Source organism: Tachypleus tridentatus, chromosome 8, assembly GCF_004210375.1.
Source record: "Tachypleus tridentatus isolate NWPU-2018 chromosome 8, ASM421037v1, whole genome shotgun sequence".
Classification (NCBI taxonomy): domain Eukaryota; kingdom Metazoa; phylum Arthropoda; class Merostomata; order Xiphosura; family Limulidae; genus Tachypleus; species Tachypleus tridentatus.
Genome location: NC_134832.1, coordinates 42,864,144 through 42,884,434, shown reverse-complemented (window position 1 = coordinate 42,884,434; position 20,291 = coordinate 42,864,144). Strand labels below are relative to the sequence as shown.

The window sequence follows — 20,291 nt, the reverse complement described above, 5'->3', positions numbered from 1 at the left end:
AACTCACATTTTTTAACAAAGAAAACAGACTTGGATTACTACAAATAATATTTTGGGACATTAAAAAACTTCGAACAGTTACTGTACATCTCAACCAACACACTTTAGGTACTGTACATCTTAATCTACAGTAGATCCTAACCAACACACTTTAGTTACTGTACATCTTAATCTTTAGTAGATCTTAATCAACACACTTTAGTCACTGTACATCTTAATATTTAGTTACTGTATATCTTAATCTACAGTAGAACCTAACAAAAACACTTTAGTTACGATACATCTTAATCTTTAGTAGATCTTAACCAATACACTTTAGTTACTGTACATCTTAATATTTAGTAGATCTTACCCAACACACTGCAGTTACTGTACATCTTAATGTTTAGTAGATCTCAACCACCACACCTGAGTTACTGCACATCTTAATGTTTAGTAGATCTCGACCACCACACCTGAGTTACTGCACATCTTAATCTTTAGTAGATCCTAACCAACACACTTTAGTCACTGTACGTCTTAATCTACAGTAGATCCTAACCAGCATATTTTAGTTGCTGTACATCCTAATATTTAGTTACTGTACATCTTAATCTGTAGTAGATCTTAACCAACACATTTTAGTTACTGTACGTCTTAATCTACAATTGATCCTAACCAACACACTTTAGTTACTGTACATCTTAATCTACAGTAGATCCTAACCAACACACTTTAGTTACTGCACATCTTAATCTTTAGTAGATCCTAACCAACACACTTTAGTCACTGTACATCTTAATCTACAGTAGATCTTAATCAACACACTTTAGTTACTGTACATCTTAATCTACAGTAGATCCTAACCAACACACTTTAGTTACTGTACATCTTAATATTTAGTAGATCTTACCCAACACACTGTAGTTACTGTACATCTTAATCTACAGTAGATTGTAACCAGCACATTTTAGTTACTGTACATCTTAATCTTTAGTAGATCTTAATCAACACACTTTAGTTACTGTACATCTTAATATTTATTTACTGTACATCTTAATCCATAGAAGATCTTAACCAACACAGGAACTACTCTACATCGTAATCTTTAGTAGATTTTCAACAACACAATAACTATTCTACATCCTATAATTTAGAAGATCTTAAATGATATACAGTTGGTATAATAACTTTCACCTCAAATCTTGACTAACATACAGTTACTAGCTCATCTCTTGGATCTTAGGAGATTATGCTGGTGTTAGTTATTAATATATAGTTAAGGTTTTTCATTTTTTGGCTAGTATTATATAAAAAGTACATTCTTTGGGTTTACTTTTAATATCAAATTGGCACAAAATTGGATTGAAAACATTTTTTCAAATCTTCAACTTATTACTCTATTGTAGGTTATTAACAAATCACTTATTGACCATTGCACTATTATCTTCCCAAGATTGCCAGTCACTTTATAAAAGTTCTTGTTTCCACAATTGTGTAATCACTATCCTATCTAATTTATTATTATTGTTTTGATCACAATTATGGTATGGAGAATTTCATTTCATAATTACTGTGAACCATTGTTTTAATTTATTTGGTGTTCATGTGATATAATTTTCACATCAGCTGCTGTGAGCATGTGAAGAGAATTGTATTATTTTTCAAGTTTGTTTTATTGTGAGTAGTTTTAATGTATGTATTTATAGCTATGCTGTATTAGTAAGTACGGTACCTTTTCATTTTGTAGAATATTTTATATTTTAAAAGAAAATGTAACAGTTAAGTTTTTAAAAAATTTTCTTGTGTGAATTACTACTTGAGACTTTTCGGTGTTAAATGTATGTTAAAATGATTCAAATAATCATATATTGTATATGTATATATTATTCACTTTTTTGGAGTTCTGTTTTATTCTGACATCTTAACTCTCTGATAACTGGCCTACATTCTGTCTTCCTTTTTTTTAGTGTGTATTACTATAGTAACTCAAATATTATTTCAAATCAAAATATGTACATGCGAAATTACTGTGCTGTGAGTTTTTATTATTATTTGTTTACCTAATGGATACTTAGTTGATCATTTAGATGTATACTTTGTTACTTTCATTGATTGTTTATAGTATTTCATTAATTAACAGTTTACATGCACAAGCCTTTTATGGATAAAATATGCTGTATCTTGACAAAAAGAATGAACTGATAATTTTATTGTTTTAGTCTTCAATTATACCATCATAAAAATTTTGAACTCATAAAAGTTAATATAAACAAAACATTAGTGAAATGTTTTCAACAGAACTGTAGTTGTGATGAATAAGGAAACCAAAAGTTAACAGTTAACAAGTCTAGTTTTTGTTTTAGAAGTTTATTATTTTTTGACACATGTTATTCAATTTCAAACTCTTGTTGAACTTGCTTAATGAGTTAAGGAATTTAGAAGTTAAATTGTATAATCTGTGTTTCATAATTTTATTTACCCAGTGCTCATCTGGAAGTAACATTTACAATAGCTTTAAAAATTGTATTACATGATTAGTAATTATATTATGAATGACATCCTTAACTGCATGTCTGTTTATAAGATTTGCTAACTCTAATTTTACAGTGTTATGCAAACTGAAAAACATTGGTTGTAACCAGGAAAAAACCTTTCATCAAACAATAAAAGAATACTGTTAGTTACCTTTCTTGAATGTATTGACTGTGGTTTATATACATAGAACATTTTTTCACGATAATTGGAATATAAGTTTGTAAAAAGATGCTAGTTATGAAACCAAGATTCCTCATGCAATTAATATAATGTTTTGAGAATTTAAAGTGCAGTAGTAATTTTTGGGAGTGTAGACACACTGTAAACTCTAAATTGTACAACTGCTGAATAAACTTATCAAATCACACTTCCTCGTGTCGTCTTCCACATCAATTACAATTCAGGTTTCTCATTTTATGATCTGCTTCACATTTATTTTATATTTTGTAGAAAAATAATTTATAGTCTTCCACTATATTTGCTGATAAACCAAATCTGAGAGATTAATGGAATGTATGGTAAATGACAAAATTCTGAGAATTTAAATCTGCTTTTAACTCTCATATTTTGCTAAATAGAATGTTTGAAGTATTTTTATATATATAGCAAAAACTTCATATTTCAGTATGATATATATTTGAATACTTCAATACCTCATTTGTGGCCATTGTTAAAAACAAGAACAAAATAATTATAATGTGACTTAGATAGTGACTTCTGAGTTCACAAAAAAAATGTACCCTTACATTCAGAAATGACAAAAAGTTTACATGTGTAGACTGAAAGTGCAAGTTAAGCACTGGTCATGGAAGGAAACAGTGAACTGGAGTTCAAAGTATCAACTTTTTATGTTCAGTGTACAGTCTACTTGGTAAATTATGGATACAAAGATAAATACATACATTACACAAATTATGGCATGTATATATATAAATATCTTCCACTTATGAATAACTTGAAATGGTTCTTTTCTTTTTCTTTGCTAATGTATAATTAAAGTGTGAGTTTAGTGTTCAGACATATACACCATATAAGAAATTTTATTTTTACACATAATAAACAATTTACTCCCATAAATATTAGACAACTTGATATTGAACTACAAATATAAGACTAAGAACATTCTCAGCTTACTCCCTGTAAGATTATTATAATTTCCAGTCTGTTAGTATTAGGTTGAGGAATAATTCGTGAGCATTTTTAAATAATTTCATTCAAGCATTACATGCAAGACTATACAATACTTCAATGCATGAACACATTACACCCAAAACATTTATTATGATACTTTATTTCATGTAATACCTAGGTATATAGTATGCATTGTTGTAAACGAAATTGCAAGAAATTAAATGCGAAAAGCAGATGGTGTCGAAAACGCTCGATTTTGTCCACTTGACATTCCATTTAATGAGCTGAAAATGAAAGCAAAAATTAAAGACATATGAAAATCAAACACACTATCTATTAGAGCAAAAAATTATATACCAAATGACATGAAATATTTTGCGAAAGCGTTGCATTTATGAATATATTTTTTTAACTTTAAAAACGCTCACGAATTATTCCTCAACCCAATATATGATATGAAACATTTTCTGTGGTTGTGAATAATTTTTTAGATATTTTGGGAACAAATGTTGTTTTTTTTTGGGGTGAAACTTAAAATATGCAATAGAATTGTTTTCTAGACATTTCAGAATAAAAACTTTACAGATTCTCATTATACTGAAACACTGACTCTCAGCATATAGTGTACTTATACTTGGAACATCTGGAGACCTTTGTGAGAGTATGCAAGAATCTTTGAAAACATTAAAGGGAGAATAAACTCCATTTCCCAAAATTGGAGAGCAGTCTCATTGAATTACCAACATATTCCAATAGTCATCACCCAGTGTTTGCTCACCTTTGAATTATTTTTAATTTACTTTTGATTAATATATATCACTCTTAAGTTTTTAAGTAAATTATATGCTTCAGGAGATTGCCACTAGCTTAAAGGTCTGACTGGGAGATACACAACATAAAAATATTGTAATGATGGCTCTTCACTAAGACATCAAAATTTATTAAGTCAACATAAGAAAGGTTATGGCTGTGGCTGCCTCTCTTAAACATCTTCTAGGTTTATTTTCTCATTTTAGAACATAGCAGGTTTTATCAAGAGATGAAACTTATTGAAACGTATTATGAAATGGATAAGTCCTAATAATTGAATCAAGTGTTTTGATTTTACTACTTACAAAGAGACTTAGATTTTCTAGTACTTCAACTGCATTCCAGATTAAAGATTAAAATATTTTAAATGGCTATATCATGATTTTTTCACTAGCCTTTATTAATTACTTAATTTATTTATCATAAAACTAAAACCAGGATTCCTAATCGTTCTCTAATTCCCCATAATTATCAGATGAGAAACACTGATGAAAATTTCACAAGTCTTGGAGTGTGTAGTTGTACAAACTACACTTTCAGTATGTTTTAAAAGTTTTTAGTGTGATGGTTATTAAACATTATAAATTCTCAATGAACTTGAATTTTTTATCTTTGTCAAGGAGTGGTTCATTCTGTGTGTAATGTATATAGGTTATTGGTTTGTATTAAGAAATGTATTAAAATTATATGCTCAAAATCCTTTTCTTCTGAATAAGGCTTTCTAAGGTTTTGAAAAGCTAAACAAAATTTGCATTTTGTTTAACAGACAAATATTTATTAATATAAGGATTAGCAAAATCAAAAAAGTTATTTGAAAGAATGCACCCTTAGAATATACTGTTATATTTTCAGTACTTCCAGCCAGTTTTTTTCATGTACATATGTTCAAACAGTTTCATTTGACAAAGTTTGCCAGTTTTCAGTGGGTTAAACTATATATTAAAGAAAAAATATATATTAATAGAGAATGGATCCCTTTTTAATAATTTTTTGTTGTGTAAGTATTATATATAACTTTTAAATTGTTTTCATTACCTTACCTTCAAAATATTGTTTTTGAAATAACATATACTATTAACTTTCAATAACATTACAGTCTTTGCCTGTTTTTTCCTATAAACCTGAAGATGGAGATAGTATTAATAAAAGAATGATGAATATATTAGTAACCTTCAATATATTCTTACATTATATTTTCTTTCTGATACAATTTCTTCACTTGGTTTCTAGAATAAATAATAATTTTTTTTCTTTTTTTATAATTTTACAGTTTTTAAGATCACATTGTGAGTTATCAAGGGGATTCAGAGCTACTAAAGGAAGATTTACCTACCCATTATATGGTAAACAAGAGTAAACAATAAAACAAAATGATGCAAGAAGATACAAACAACTGTAAAGATGATAATAGCAGACAAGAATTTCAGCAGGTTCAAATCAGCAATGTTAATCATAGTTGTGGAAATCAAGAACCAACAATCCTAAGAATTTTAACCAATCAACTGGTGGACAGTGTTGATAACAAACATAAGGATGATATTCAAAATGTAACGAGGTATATTGGTGATATAAATGAAATTCAACATGACCCATGTTTTAAGGAGGTAACTATTTATCGTAAAGACAACAGCCATCATAGACTTGATGTAACAAGTTATGATAAAGTACAAACTGGACAAAACATCCCAAAATACACAACTACTGACTACAAAAGAGAGGAAAAATGCATTCAGCAAGATATTGCTGGCCCTTTTAGGTGCAGTAGTGAGAATTTAGAAGAAGTCTTACAAGATTGTGCTAGCAGTCATCATTTTGACAGAAAAGACCATCAAAAGGGCCAAGACATGCTAGATGATACCAAAAATTATAAAACAACTCTTGAAAGCCATTCATGTAAACCAATCCAAGGTAACTTAGCCATTAAGTGTGATGAGGATAATCAAACCCAGCACTCACAAAATACTGAAAATAATCAGCCAGTACAAAATATTCTAGAAAATATAAATAGCCATTGTGAAGACATTAAGAACAGTCACTCAAGAAAGAATGTTGAAGATAACCTAACCAGTCATTGCGAAGACCTTAAGAGTTGTCAGTCAACAACAGACATCCAAAATAATGTAATGAGTTATTGTGAGGGCAATAAGGGCAGTCGTCCACAACAAGATACTCACAGTGTGATTGAACAGTTTCAAGGTAATAGTAGAAATTATGAGATAAAACAAATTCAGTATAATGTAATAAGTACTTGTGAAGAAATTCTGCCTAAAAATGACAATTCAGTTGCGACTTATAATAAAGATCATAATAAGAACGAGAACCAGAATATGCAACACTCTGATGATGATCTAATCAGTCACTATGAGGACAATAAAAAGATTCTTCAAGGTAAAAACAGTAATAAAAGCCAGCAGTTTCAGTATGTCCAAAGTACTATAATTAGTCAGAATGGAGACAGCAGTGATCTAAATCAGGAACATATTGTTCATAGTATGATAAATTTTCATAATAGTCATAATGATAATCAACAGGAACAAAATCTTATAGAAGTGACCAGTTATTGTGGAAGCTCAAATAATTACAACCAACAAGAACAAAATGAAACTAGAAAATTATGTAAAAATATTATGCAATATGATATTGCAGATGATGGTATAAAAGAAGGCAACAAGCTTATATCTACAGAGAAATTAGAAATAAATTTAGGTAATGAAAACAAGATTTTTTGCACTGATGATACAGATCCAGGGCCTCCAGTGCTAGAAGTGGAAACATTAGAACCAACAATTGTCAGTGGTGAAACAGCTCAGTCTCCTCCCATTCTTGATGCCTTGTCATTAACGTCTTTCCATATTCCAGCCTCAGAAGAACTACCTAATTTATGGTCTAACCAAGAGGGTAAGAAGGATATTGTAGATTCCCATCTCACATGCACTACATCTAAGGATAATTAAATTCTTTGTTACAGAATTAAGTTGCATAAAAACATCTCACAAAAAGTGTGAGCCAAAAACCTTGAAAGTGAATGCAGATGCTAAAAAGCATAGAAGACCAGAATCCATTTATATGTATGTGTTATCATAATTTACCAATATGTTGCCAAAGTTTGTAAGTAGTTATACGCCTAAACAATTTCCTTTCTAATTGTTTTTGTCTGCTATTTTTTTTTCGAGATATATGTTGATGGAAAAGGAAAAGATAATCATGATAGTTAAGAGTCATTACTTTGTGTCTTTTAAGACACTTTATTTATGTTCATCTTATATTTGTGAGGAATAATTACTAATTGAAGTTTTCGGGGTTTTAGTGCACTGGGTGAATATTTAAAATATGTATTTTCATGCTTGTGTATAATCTTTTGATGCAGAAGTAAAAGCAGAATTGTTTAACTTCATTTGAAAAAATAATTGTCTCCTCTGATCTTGCAAGATATTTTGAACTGAAAATGAAGTTTAAATACAATTCTAATGGCTCTTACTTCAGTTGAGATGTCATATCTGATTTTTAGAAGGGATATTATTAGTAATGGCTGTATCTGTAAACCTGTATACTGTATGTATGTGTGTATTTATTTATGATACTACAAACATTCAACACTTGTGCTATACTTATTGCTGATGGATGTTCTAAAGTAACATGTTTCTGTCAAAATGGGTGCAACTAGTTGAGAGAGACTACATTTATTTTTGAATATTTAGTTCTAGCATTGTTTAAGTACTTTGCTGATGTTCAGTGTCTTGCTTTTTTTTGTTCTTTCAAGTTGAATTTAAAAATTGTTCATATACCATTCCCTTTAGCCCTTGGCATTACTAAGGCATATGTTGAAGGATTTAGAATAGAAGGTTAATAACCACACACACAAAATAAAATATTTTAATTATACAAGTGAAACTGTCTAATTATTTTCACATAGACTTTGAAAAATAACATGTTTTTAAAAATTTTGCCATTACATTTACCATTACCATTACATTGTTAGTTAGACAAACATTGTACTCATTAAATTTAAGTTTGTGAAATTGTTTCTTATTTGATTTCCTCAAAGCTATATTTTTCAATTGTGAATGGCATAGCAACTGGAATACAGAAACTTGTGAGATAAATCTTAAATCATATATCTCACTAAAAATTCATCTCAGTTTTGATTATTTCCATACAGTTTGTTCAATTTTCTTTTACCCTAAATTCTGATTGACATTTTTGACACTACAAGAACATTGAACTTTTATTTTTAAATGAACATTTTTCTTTCTTTTTTTTGGTTCTTCTCATAAACAGTTTAGTTCATCATTCCAATTGAGTGTCATTTTTTAGGTGATCTCAACAGTTTATCTTTGTGGTTTATTCTTTAGTATGTCATATATGAATAAACTTTTTTCTCAATCACATCATCTAAACATATGGTCTGATTGACAGTATCAGTGTCTGACATACATGTAAGTAACCAACTGATCAGTTTTTTTAGTCAAAGTATAGATTTTTTTTTTCTGTTGTCTGATTAGTTAATAAGTAACAGCTACAGTATCACAAGTTGCAAGGGTCCAGTTCTAAATTTTTAATTTCGTGATCTCCCACGCACATTATTCATTCCTCATTTACTCTTTACTTGCTGACTTTCTTATAGTAGTGGCTGTTCATTCAATATACTTGTGCTACCCTTAACCTCCAGTCTTCTTATTTATTAGATTTAGTACTTAAATAGTGTTTTGTGTTTCTTTATTTGAAGAGAAACAAATGTTTGATTGAAGTTTCATGTAAAAAGAAAATCCCATCTTAGAGCTGCATAAACTACTAATGACTAGTTTTGTAGCCTTGATGTATTTCTCACTGGTGTAGTTTTCAAATCATGTAGAAAAATCAACTATTCTTGAAGAGACACATCAAGATAGCCAAACATCAGTTGATTCTCACTTTCATAACACAGATCTTGAAGTGAAGCAGACAGAAACTACTGGTAATGAGGAAGGTAAAATATTTTGTTTATTCATCTATATGCTCTACATGTCTTTTAAAATAAATGTATTTATGTATCTTATAAATGAAAGAAGACATAAAGTTTTGTAGTGTTAACATTGAATTTCAAAGATGATGCCATTGTTATAGATCTATAAGAGCTCAGTAGTAAACTAGGCCTGCCTCTAACACTGCTGTTTTCATTTAAGGAAGTTAATGTATGAAATTTTGGTATTCTTGAATAGTGTTTATAAATCAGAGAATTTCAGTTGTTGATTACAAATTGTATGTATATACTCATATTAACAAGATACTTGTGCTTCATAGTATATGTTATGAAGTACATTGATATTGATTAATATTGCTCAGTCATATTACAATTTTCAGGCTTTTTCCCCCTGTTTTCTAATTATTATCATATCTTTCCAATCAAAACAGACTACATATTCATAAATCAAAACTAAAAATTGAGTATAAATGTAGTTAATTCAGAAATACTACTTGCATCTCATCAACAACAACAGAAGTGATAGCTATTTCTTGTACTCAGTTATAAGTGAATCTCACAGCAAAATATCTCAAGATACATCAAAATAGCACTGAAGTACAAGAAAAAAAAATGTGACCTACCATTTAAAACAAAGGACAAAGATAGGGGTTACTTGTGCCTTATCACAAATAAAAAAACCAAAAGCAAAAACAGATGATAGAAACAGAAAGACAAAATCATCAAAAGACAAGTCAGGCTCAGCTGACAAAACAAAAGCAAGAGTTCAGAAATACTAGCCTAGAGAATGGAACCATTCACTTGTTGTACAATGAAGGATGGAACTATCTACTTGTGGAGGTAATACCATCAACCATCAGATTGTCTCTGGTCATTGTTCAAACAGTGAAAGATAATTTTGTGGAGTATCAGAACTTCTGAGGGTTTAAGAAACATGGTTTCATGAATTCATAGTCAACAGATGTCCTGCAATTTCATAATTTGATTAATAGAAAAATTATAAATAATAATAATTTGAACCTGAAGTTCTGAGTGAAATTTAAAATATTGTTCATCTTTCTCAGAATCAAGAAGATAAAAATAAAGAAAGACTATAATTTAAGTGAAGGATTAGAAGTTGAAAATAACAAGTGCAAAAATTTCACACTAAATAAAAAATTTTTTGAAGACAACTGATGCTGAGGAAACAATAAATCTTTGATATTACACAAGGTACTCATGGGGTCTACTGTGCATAGAGAAAGCTGAAGGGCTGATAATCTAATGTTGTTGTATCAGTATAATATAATTGTTAATGGATGAACTATTTTATATAATGCAAAATAATTTTTATTGTTGTTAAATGTGATTATGTTCATTATTATAGATGGAAGTGACACAGCTGAGGCAGAGTTTGTTTGGGAAGATTATCTAGATGAAACTGGATGTGATGCTGTTCCTCCTACAGCATTTATTCATGTAAGTTTACTCATTCTATAGTAAAGCAGTAATATATTTCAAAAATTACTTGAACAAAGGTGGATATGATGGTAGTTTCATTTTACAACCTTGATTCATTTAAATAAGCACATTCTTTACTTAAAGGTAGAAAAAGGAGGAGTCATCATTTTTGTCTAGTGATTTGAGACTTGTTCATTTTACTTCTGGGTTAGTGATTTTCTCTCCTGTGACAAGATCATATATATATACATATATGTTATCATAATTTACCAATAAGTTGCCAGGGGTTAGAAGTGCTTATATACCTAAAAGGTTATTGTTGTTTCTTATACTATTTTTGGCTGCCTTTTTTTGGGAGGGGATGTATGTTGATTTAAAATAGAAAATAATCGTGATATGTGAATGCTATTACTTTGTGTCTTTAAGTCATTTTATTTACATTCATTATAGAAAGAAGGAGTCAACATTTTTGTGTCGTGATTTGAGACTTGTTTATTTTATTGCTGGGTTAGTGATTTTCTCTTTTGTTAATTATTTCCAACTTAATAGTAAAATGTTTTTAGGGTTATAAACTGTACAAAAAGAATGTCTTATACACATATAAATAAACATTAGGGACCGTGATTTATACCTCATTTATTTATTGCAGTAGTTTCAATAATTGTAGCTAAATTAATGTCTGGCTTTCAGAAGAAATACTTTGTGGTGTAATACTTTTTCATTAGACAAAAAAATTTGATACAGGCAACATCGTCTGTAACATTAAAAATACTTTATTAAGGAACTAAACAAGCTTAAAGCATTTCAACTTATTGGAAGGAGTGGTTTAATGTACAAGAACTAGCTTTATAAGTTTGTTATTCAGAGATGTTTATTCATCACTCTGCACAACAAAGGGCTATTACATCTTGCCATTACCATAAATGTTTTTGCACTCTCCACAAGCCTTGAACAAAGTTCTTACCACTTCATGTATTGTACCAACATATGATGAAGTCATCATTGGAAGGCAATATGAGGGTAACACATCTTCGGTGCTCAGTACTTACAATAAGCACTAGCATTTCAATGAAGGTACAATCTTTCCTCAGTATTGCTTTGTTCAGAAACATTTTTTTTAGGAATTACTAAAATATTTATACTTATTATTTTGATCTTCACCATTTGTAGCATAGCCTTTCTTTTCTTAATTTTATTAATTACAACACCAAATTATGAACATTTCAGGTAGAACCTTGATTTGCTTACTTAGGTTTCTTGCATTTTGGGATTGGGAATCCTATCAAATTTCTCATTCTCTACAGCCTTAAAAGGTTGGCCATCTCCTGTTCCTAATATTCTTTTCATTATCCCATTCTCTCCATCATTGAGGTCTAGATATTATGGGTCTATAAGGTGACTCATTTCTGCAGTTGTCCCTCAGCTCTTGTCCAGTGGATCTCAGCTTTCTCACTATGTATATATGTAGACTCCCATTGTCACAGACAACTGGGCTATTCAGGTGCCTTTTTTGGAGTTTTTTTTTTATCTTTTCACACTTACCCATCTGATTAAAATGACATTGAATAATTTCTTCAATCACTCACTCTGGAGTTTCACTTCAGTTTTTTTGTAATTCCCATGAACAAGGAAGATTGAAGCTCTGTCATAGATCTACCTCACTTGAACTGAGGTATTTCCTAAGTTCAAAATGAATAATTTTCTTAGTCTGAATTGCATATTGTCCTGTGTTGTGGATGACTAGGACCAAAGTCTCAGATGCTTTTTCCTCATCCCAAATGTCCCCACCTGCCTTTCACATTTTTTATTATTTGTCCACAATGGTTGAACATCTAATTCACAGTTCTTCCCATTGAGTTGGCTACAATCTTCATGTGTTTTTTTCTTTTGGTCTCTAATCCCAAACTCTACAGATCTGGTAGAAGAAACTCTATATCTGGAGTAGTTTGATCTATACTCTTCAAAAAAGAAATGCAAAAGGGAAATTTTTGTTATTTTAAAGAGAAATATATGTAATAGCGTTACAAGCTCAGAGTATGTGATGTTACACGTGTTAAGGCACTGATTATCAGACCAAAATGACAATAAAAGTTGTGCACTTTGAAAATGGAGGAAAACATCGGATTTTTTGCCAAAACGCATTCGTGTCCAATAAATCTGTTTGAGAGATCTGCATGTTCTGCAAGTGCAACATGTGCAAAATCCCTATAAAAGTGACGGGTTCTCGGTCTCCATAGCTCAGTGTTAAGCCACCGACACGCAATACAGTTACGCCAAGACTGACTGAAGCACAATGCAACAACGCCATTGGTTGCTTGGAAGCAGGCGAATCTCGATCAGATGTTGCCAGAGCTGTGAATGTCCACCCAAGCACCATCACAAGGCTATGGAATCGTCACCAACAGCATGGATCAACTCGTGACCGTCCACAATCTGACAGACCTCGTGTGACCAGTCCCGCACAAGATTGCAACATCCGGTTACGTCACCTTCGGGATAGGACCACCACTGCGACGTCTACTGCCTCAACCATACCAGGGCTGCGTAGGATTTCCGATCAGACCGTACGCAACCGTCTACGAGATTCTTAGGCCCCATGTGCAGCCCATCATGGTGAACGTCAACGACGTTTTTCAACATGACAACGCCCGTCCTCACACAGCCCGACTCACCACTGTCTTCTTGAGACACCACAACATCAACGTTCTTCCCTGGCCCTCCAGATCACCAGATTTAAACCCCATCGAACATCTTTGGGACGAGTTGGACTGACGTCTGTGACAGCGACAACCTCAACTGCAGACTCTACCTCAGCTTGCAGCAGCTTTGCAGGCTGAGTTGACAGCCATTCCACAGGATGTGATTTGTCATCTCATCGCTTCCATGGGCAGGAGATGCCAAGCGGTTATTGATGCTCACGGGGCATACTCGTTATTGACGTTGAGTGACGTTAAACTTCACCTAGTGAGCCTTTGCAGACTTTGGATGTTCAGCAGTGAATGTGCAAAGTTTCACACATGTCATACAGAACTACCTGGAATAAACTTGTTAACAATATGTCTCAAATTTTGCCTTTTGCGTTTCTTTTTTTGAAGAGTATATTTCTAAAAGATTTATTATACATATTCTCCTTTTCGTTTGTGTGAGCTTACACTTTCACTTTCTTGCTTCTCACCATGTTTACCACAGGATAGGTTTATCTTCTACCCTAACCATTATTCTTTTTCTGTTTAGGTTGGGGAATGGATGTTTTCCTCATTTACTTTTTCTTTTCTCCCTATTGAGGCACATTTAACAAATAAAATTTTAACATAAAGATAGTTTTTTTATATACTTGTCAGTGAATGATAATAACTTTGTAAACCATCATACAGAATTGTTACTGTAATAACTTTTAAGTTTAAAGTTAATACAAGTTTCATGGTTGGAATTACATCTACAAGTTATAAGAATGTAACATTGGTATTTTAGTATTAATAGGTTTATTGTAACTCCTGTACACTATGTTATTTACAAATAGTGTAGCATTATGAAATGGTACATGTTGGAATTTAGAAAGTAAGCAATGACTTCTATTTCATAACATTTCTAACAAACATACAAGTTACACATGTAAAGGTCTTGTACCAGCTGAAAGTTGACATAGTTTCAATTCTGAGTTATATATCTTTCTTTGTAATTCCTCAGTGATCTACAATATTACAAATAGCTGTTCTTATATTAAATACTTGATTATTTTATAGTTTGTTATAATTTGAGTTGAAGGTAATTCACAATCTTATTCTGTAATAGTCACTGAGCTATTGCATTTTTGTAATAATGTTAACAAATACTGATTGTTATTTTGTATAAAAAAGTAGATAAAAAGAAAGGTAAATTCACAAAAGGGTTGAAATCACCTGCATCATTAGAAAGATTCTTATTCATTTCTACTCCATATTAGGGAATCAGTTCTTTTAATATTCTTATAAGATAACTGTGAAAGTGAAAAACTGGATATGAGATGGCACTTGTCATTTGATGCTCATATGCAGGAAACTTTATTTCAGAGTAAAAAAAGTTTTTAAAGCTATATATTTTATTGTTTATGTGATTATTGACATAATAATAGATGATTCACAATCTTTACAACCAATAAACTTAGATATTTTGCCTGAAAACATTATAACTAATTCAATTTGTTAATAAAACCACTTGAAAGCCACACCAAAACTTTAGCATAGTAAAATAACACTAACATGGAAATATGTAATACTGCTTCATTAACAGTCATGTATAAATTGTCTAATCTGTTGATAATATACGTATCCAAATGTTTCTGTCCTAGTATTGTAAGCACTATTTTTGTATGTTATTGTGAATTGGTATAATCATACTGTTAAATAACAGTTTTGAATAAATACTACCGTTCGTAAGTTATACAAATTTAATAAGACTTTACTATCTCGAGCAGCTCTACTTGTCTTGCAAAAAAATTGTTGCATATTTTTCAATTTTCAGCATGTTGCACAAATTTTAATGTTTCAGCTATGTGCAAATAAACTTTGGTCAGATAAAAGTGGTTTTGTGATGAGAAGTTTGAATCAATGAGAAGTTTGAACATTTATAATTTTAATTGTTTTCTTAAGTGGAAGTCCTGGTATTTTTTCTCTTGCTGTTTTATTTAATTTGTTTGTATATTATAGGTAGAAAGAAGCCTTGAAAGTGGATTAAAGGTAGGAGCTAAAGTAGAAATCTCCAACCCTGATTGTCCTGGTACTTATTGGGTAGCTTCTATTGTCATGACTTGTGGTCCTCTTTTGTTACTTCGTTACTTGGGATTTGGAACAGACCGGTCAGCAGACTTCTGGTGTGACTTGACGTCAAGTGAAGTCCATCCTTTAGGATGGTGTCAGGACAATGGCAAAGAAAAGTGTCCTCCTAATGGTAGGTTTAATATTTTGATAACAATAGCACTGTGTTCCAAGGAAGTGGTGATACAGATAAAAGTTGTTGATCTCTGTTAAAGCACAAAGTTACACTGCAGGTTATCTGTGCTATGTCTACTGTAAGTATCCAGCCTCAATTTTTAGGGTTATGAGCCCTCACACTTACTTTTAAGCTACCCAACTAGCCATAAATAGCATAATTTGTTACAAACATCTATTATTAGTGGCATTGCAATCTTCAGCTTAGACCAGTGCTTCTCAATCTTTTTTCTCCTGATGGACCACTGCATGAACCAAAGCCAGTTTCATAGACCCCTCTACTTAAAAAAAGACTATTCTTTTCATTGAACTACTCTAGAATGTTCAAAGACTCTCCAGAACACAGGTTTAGAACTTCGGTTTATACTGTTTTGTTATTTATAAGTTATTTTTATTTTAAAAACTAAAAAGTTTATCCTCTGTTTCGAAAATTGGATGGAATTATTAACCAGTAAATGAAATTCCTATGTTCAATATGCTTTCAGTAAATTCCATGTAAAAATTTTGTGTCTCTTTGGTAAATTGCCTTTATATTCAAACAAAGTAGTAATTGCAGTAATGTTTAGTAGCTAACAGATGTAAACTACATAACAAATGTAGGGTTTCTTATATAGATATCCCTGTTCTACCATCAGACAAAACACAGGAAATAATAGAACTTAATATTTTTATTGTTAACAAATCATTAATTATTGGCTTTTGCTTTTATATTGCTGGTTTACAAACATTGCCATTAACAACAAAATAAATTGTGAATGAAAATCAGTAAACATATAACTGACTTGTATTTATTACCTGAAATTTTAGTTAATCCTTTCCCTGTACAAATTGACTAAAGTTTGTTGAACATTTCTTACTATTAAATGTCAAAATCGACTTTTTTCTACAGCACCAAAATTTTTTCTCTATATTGTAACAGATCTCCCCAAATTTTGAAATGGCTGCCAAATATGTGTATGTGCTCTCATCTGTGAACACCATTGATAAACATACACAAGACCCAATTGATTAACCATTTAGTTGCTCAATAAATTGACTTATGACTCAGTTTTGTTAAATTGCTCATTAGAGGGAAAGAATTGTTTTATTTGCTTTATAACCAATATTGCTTGTTTATTTATCGATTAAACAGTTAACCAGTTGCTTGTCAGTAATCTACACTTCAGCTCTGCATATACTTTTACTATATTTTCATCATAATTTAGGTAAGTAATGTGCACCATGTTTTTTATTGTACTTAACTGCAAAAGTAAAAATTGTTTGTTTGTTTTGAATTTGGTGCAAAGCTACTCAAGGTCTATCTGCGCTAGCTGTCCCTAATTTAGCAGTGTAAGACTAGAGGGAAAGCAGCTAATCATCACCGCCCATCGCCGACTCTTGGGCTACTCTTTTACCAACGAATAGTGAGATTGACCATCACATTATATATAGTAAAGAAAGCTAACATGGTTATTTAAAACCCAAACCCAAAACAAGTAACAACATTTCAACCTCCTTGGGTCAGTATCAGGCTGAGAATGACTTGGTGCTTGTTGAACATTTCAAGCAATTGTGTGAAATTCATCCAGTTCAATCAACTTAAACTAGCAGTCGTGATTAACTAAATATATATATACTCTTATTCATCTAAGCTATTTATTAAGACTCAGTTTAAAGCTCTAGTAAATGAATTTGAAATTAATTTAAATTATGATCATGATATGAGTTTTATATCAGAAATTAAGATCGTATATATAAAATGTGGAGTGAGTAAATTGCTATAATTTGTCACTTATATACCTTGCTGTTAACATTATCTATTGACTTCATTACAAATAACACCTTGCAGGATCTTACTAGTTTATAAAGTTTACATCAGGTCTGTATTTGTGAATTAAGCAGAGTAATTGTAAACAATTTTATGTTTGAATTATTGGAGAAATTAAAGTTTTCAACTGCTTGACATTTGATAGTTCAAACTAATTAAATCAAAATATGATTACCATCATGAGGAATAATATACTAACTATGTATTGTATAAGATGCACACATGGTATTGTGTTAGTATTAAAAACAGTAATGTTTGTACTTATCATTATATGATGAAATAATTGCATTGTTGTTAGGTTACAAGTCGACTCTTCTTAATTAACTAATAGAAATAGTGTTAAAATGTTTGAAGAAATATGTTGTTAAAGTGTTTTTTACACTTCTTATGTGATTTCTGTTAGAAGCAATTAAGAATGAATTTCTTAATGTTATTTTTAGCTCTGCTCTAATGTGTCATCTTGCAAGTTATCTAATAATTTTTCGTTTGTGAAGTATAGTTAGTGAATGTTTTTAGCATACTAACACGATCAATTTTTTTTTTTATAAAAGTAAAACTGTATTTTTGTATTTAGAAGGAAAGGTTTTAGCAGTACACATGAAATTCATTTTAATATGGCAACTGTTATTGGTAAAAGTAGAGGTGTTAGTTCCATACACAGAAATAATCTATGTTGATGCGACCATTGCTACTGGTTAAAGTAAAGATGTTAGTTTTGTACATATAAATGATCTATGCTGATGTGACCATTGTTGTTCAAAGTAAAGGTGTTAGTTTCATACTTTGAAATAATCTATTGTGTTGTACTCTCTTGATTTTGTTTTTAAGTCTAAAGAAATGAAGTGATGGTAAGAAACATTTTATGTATATTTCAGTTTAAATTCTTTGTTGTATGTACTTTTTTTTTTAGGTTGTGAAAATGGGATTTTAGTTAAACTAATTATGTTCGTATCTGGCCAATTCAAGTTGGGGTAACGAAAAGCTGGTTTTTAAAGGATATTTTATTTATGAAAACTTTACACCAATATTTAGTTTTGATTTTCACAGATATAAAATTTGACCATTTAACAGTAGACTTATGAGAATTTTTTACTTATGACATTCTTGTTGGTTAAACTAGCCCCCTAGTGATATGTCTGCAGACTTACAGCACTACAAACCAGGGTTTGATACCTGTAGTGGGCAGAGCACAGATAGTCCTTTGTATAGCTCTGTATTTATCTATAATTAAAAAAGAAGTAGTCAGAATTAGACCTTTTGTATTGTTATAACATGTTTTGTTCTTGGGCAAGATCTTCTGGATTATTCACTAAACTTCATGTGAATTCCAGTCTACACAACAATAACAATTTAGTTTATTTTTTCCATAACATTTGCTACATGCAACTATCACTTGTACACAGTTTTATTTCTCAATTCACAAATAACTTTTCTTTTTCTTCAACAGAAGATTGCTTGCTAAAAATAATATGATGACTAACATACAAATAAACTTACTTTTACAGTTTCACAGCTAAAGTGATCGAGTAACTGAAAATAATGAAAACTAAAACTGATCTAAATACTTCAATAATTTTTAAATTAAGTGAAAATTGGCTCAGTACTTTACTGATTCTCTTATTTATAATGTATTCTTTTTTCTGTATATTTCATGAATGTTTTTGATCTTTAACATTCAGAGACATTTTAGATATTATAAGACCACTTTTATAAACATAGTTTATCACAGTATATATAATCCTTGTGTCAGTCTTTAAAAAAATACAAACTTCTTCAAGAGACTTTTATTTAGCATAAACTGGAACTCTAACGGTTTGGTGAGACTTAGGCTGTTGAAACTTTATTTTTAGTAATTGTCAAACTGGTTTTTTAGAGCCTATTTATTTTAATTCGAATAAATTAACATTTTAATACATGTATGTTGAATTCTGTTGTGTAGTTAATAATTTTTTCCTTTTATTATCATTATTATATATATTATAACATTGTATAAACAGTGTAAAAGGAAATTTCATCAATGAATTGTTTTTAACCTAATGTTCCAAGCCTGCACTCTAATTAAATTTTACCCATTCAAAAACTCACTTATTTTTATGTAGCTGTAGTTTGTTCTTGCAATTCTCTTTGAAGTAACATTAAATGAATGTATCCTTATTTAAATGCTGACAAAATAGAAGTTTTAGAAACTATCCAAACTGTTCTTAGTTTGTTAATGTACTAATTCACATATGAAATTTAAAAGTAATAAAATTAGTTACTTAAATTTATTGTCAACACTAGAAATGTTGGTTGTGAATAACAACTGATTTGTGTCAAAATGATAGGTTTTTTTTATTTCGCCTTCATAAGAGCTAAAAATTATTTATGAAGTTGGGCTACTTACTGTAAAAAAAAACAAAAAAAATCATTAATAAACAATATTGATTAATGTGTTTAGTTTAATATTGCATCTTATAGGTGAATGTATTTAAACTTATGTTCACAATACATTTTTGGTGTAGTTGTTAAGCAGAAGTGTCCATGGACATCCTTACAAGATTTACTCGAAGAAACCAGACTTGGCCCTAAAGTACCTTCATACATACTGAAAGAGGTATATCACCTACTGAAATATTTGTTACAACTTTTTAACAATTTCAGAGGAATAATTAATAACAAT

General features: G+C 30.4%; 1 protein-coding gene across 7 annotated transcripts in view; it reads left to right on the top strand.

The window, feature by feature from the left end:
- Nucleotides 1-20,291, top strand: part of LOC143222282 (scm-like with four MBT domains protein 2) — an 82,524-nt gene that overhangs the window by 26,718 nt on the left and 35,515 nt on the right. For 4 of the 7 annotated variants that reach the window (XM_076448590.1, XM_076448589.1, XM_076448587.1 and 1 more), the window contains exons 3-7: nucleotides 5,729-7,356; nucleotides 9,311-9,424; nucleotides 10,785-10,876; nucleotides 15,544-15,784; nucleotides 20,134-20,225. In XM_076448590.1, the coding sequence (XP_076304705.1) occupies nucleotides 5,829-7,356; nucleotides 9,311-9,424; nucleotides 10,785-10,876; nucleotides 15,544-15,784; nucleotides 20,134-20,225 (2,067 nt within the window). In that variant the 5' untranslated portion in view covers nucleotides 5,729-5,828. The remainder of the gene's footprint in view (nucleotides 1-5,728; nucleotides 7,357-9,310; nucleotides 9,425-10,784; nucleotides 10,877-15,543; nucleotides 15,785-20,133; nucleotides 20,226-20,291) is intronic. The other 3 variants (XM_076448591.1, XM_076448592.1, XM_076448593.1) reach the window with 1 other exon arrangement.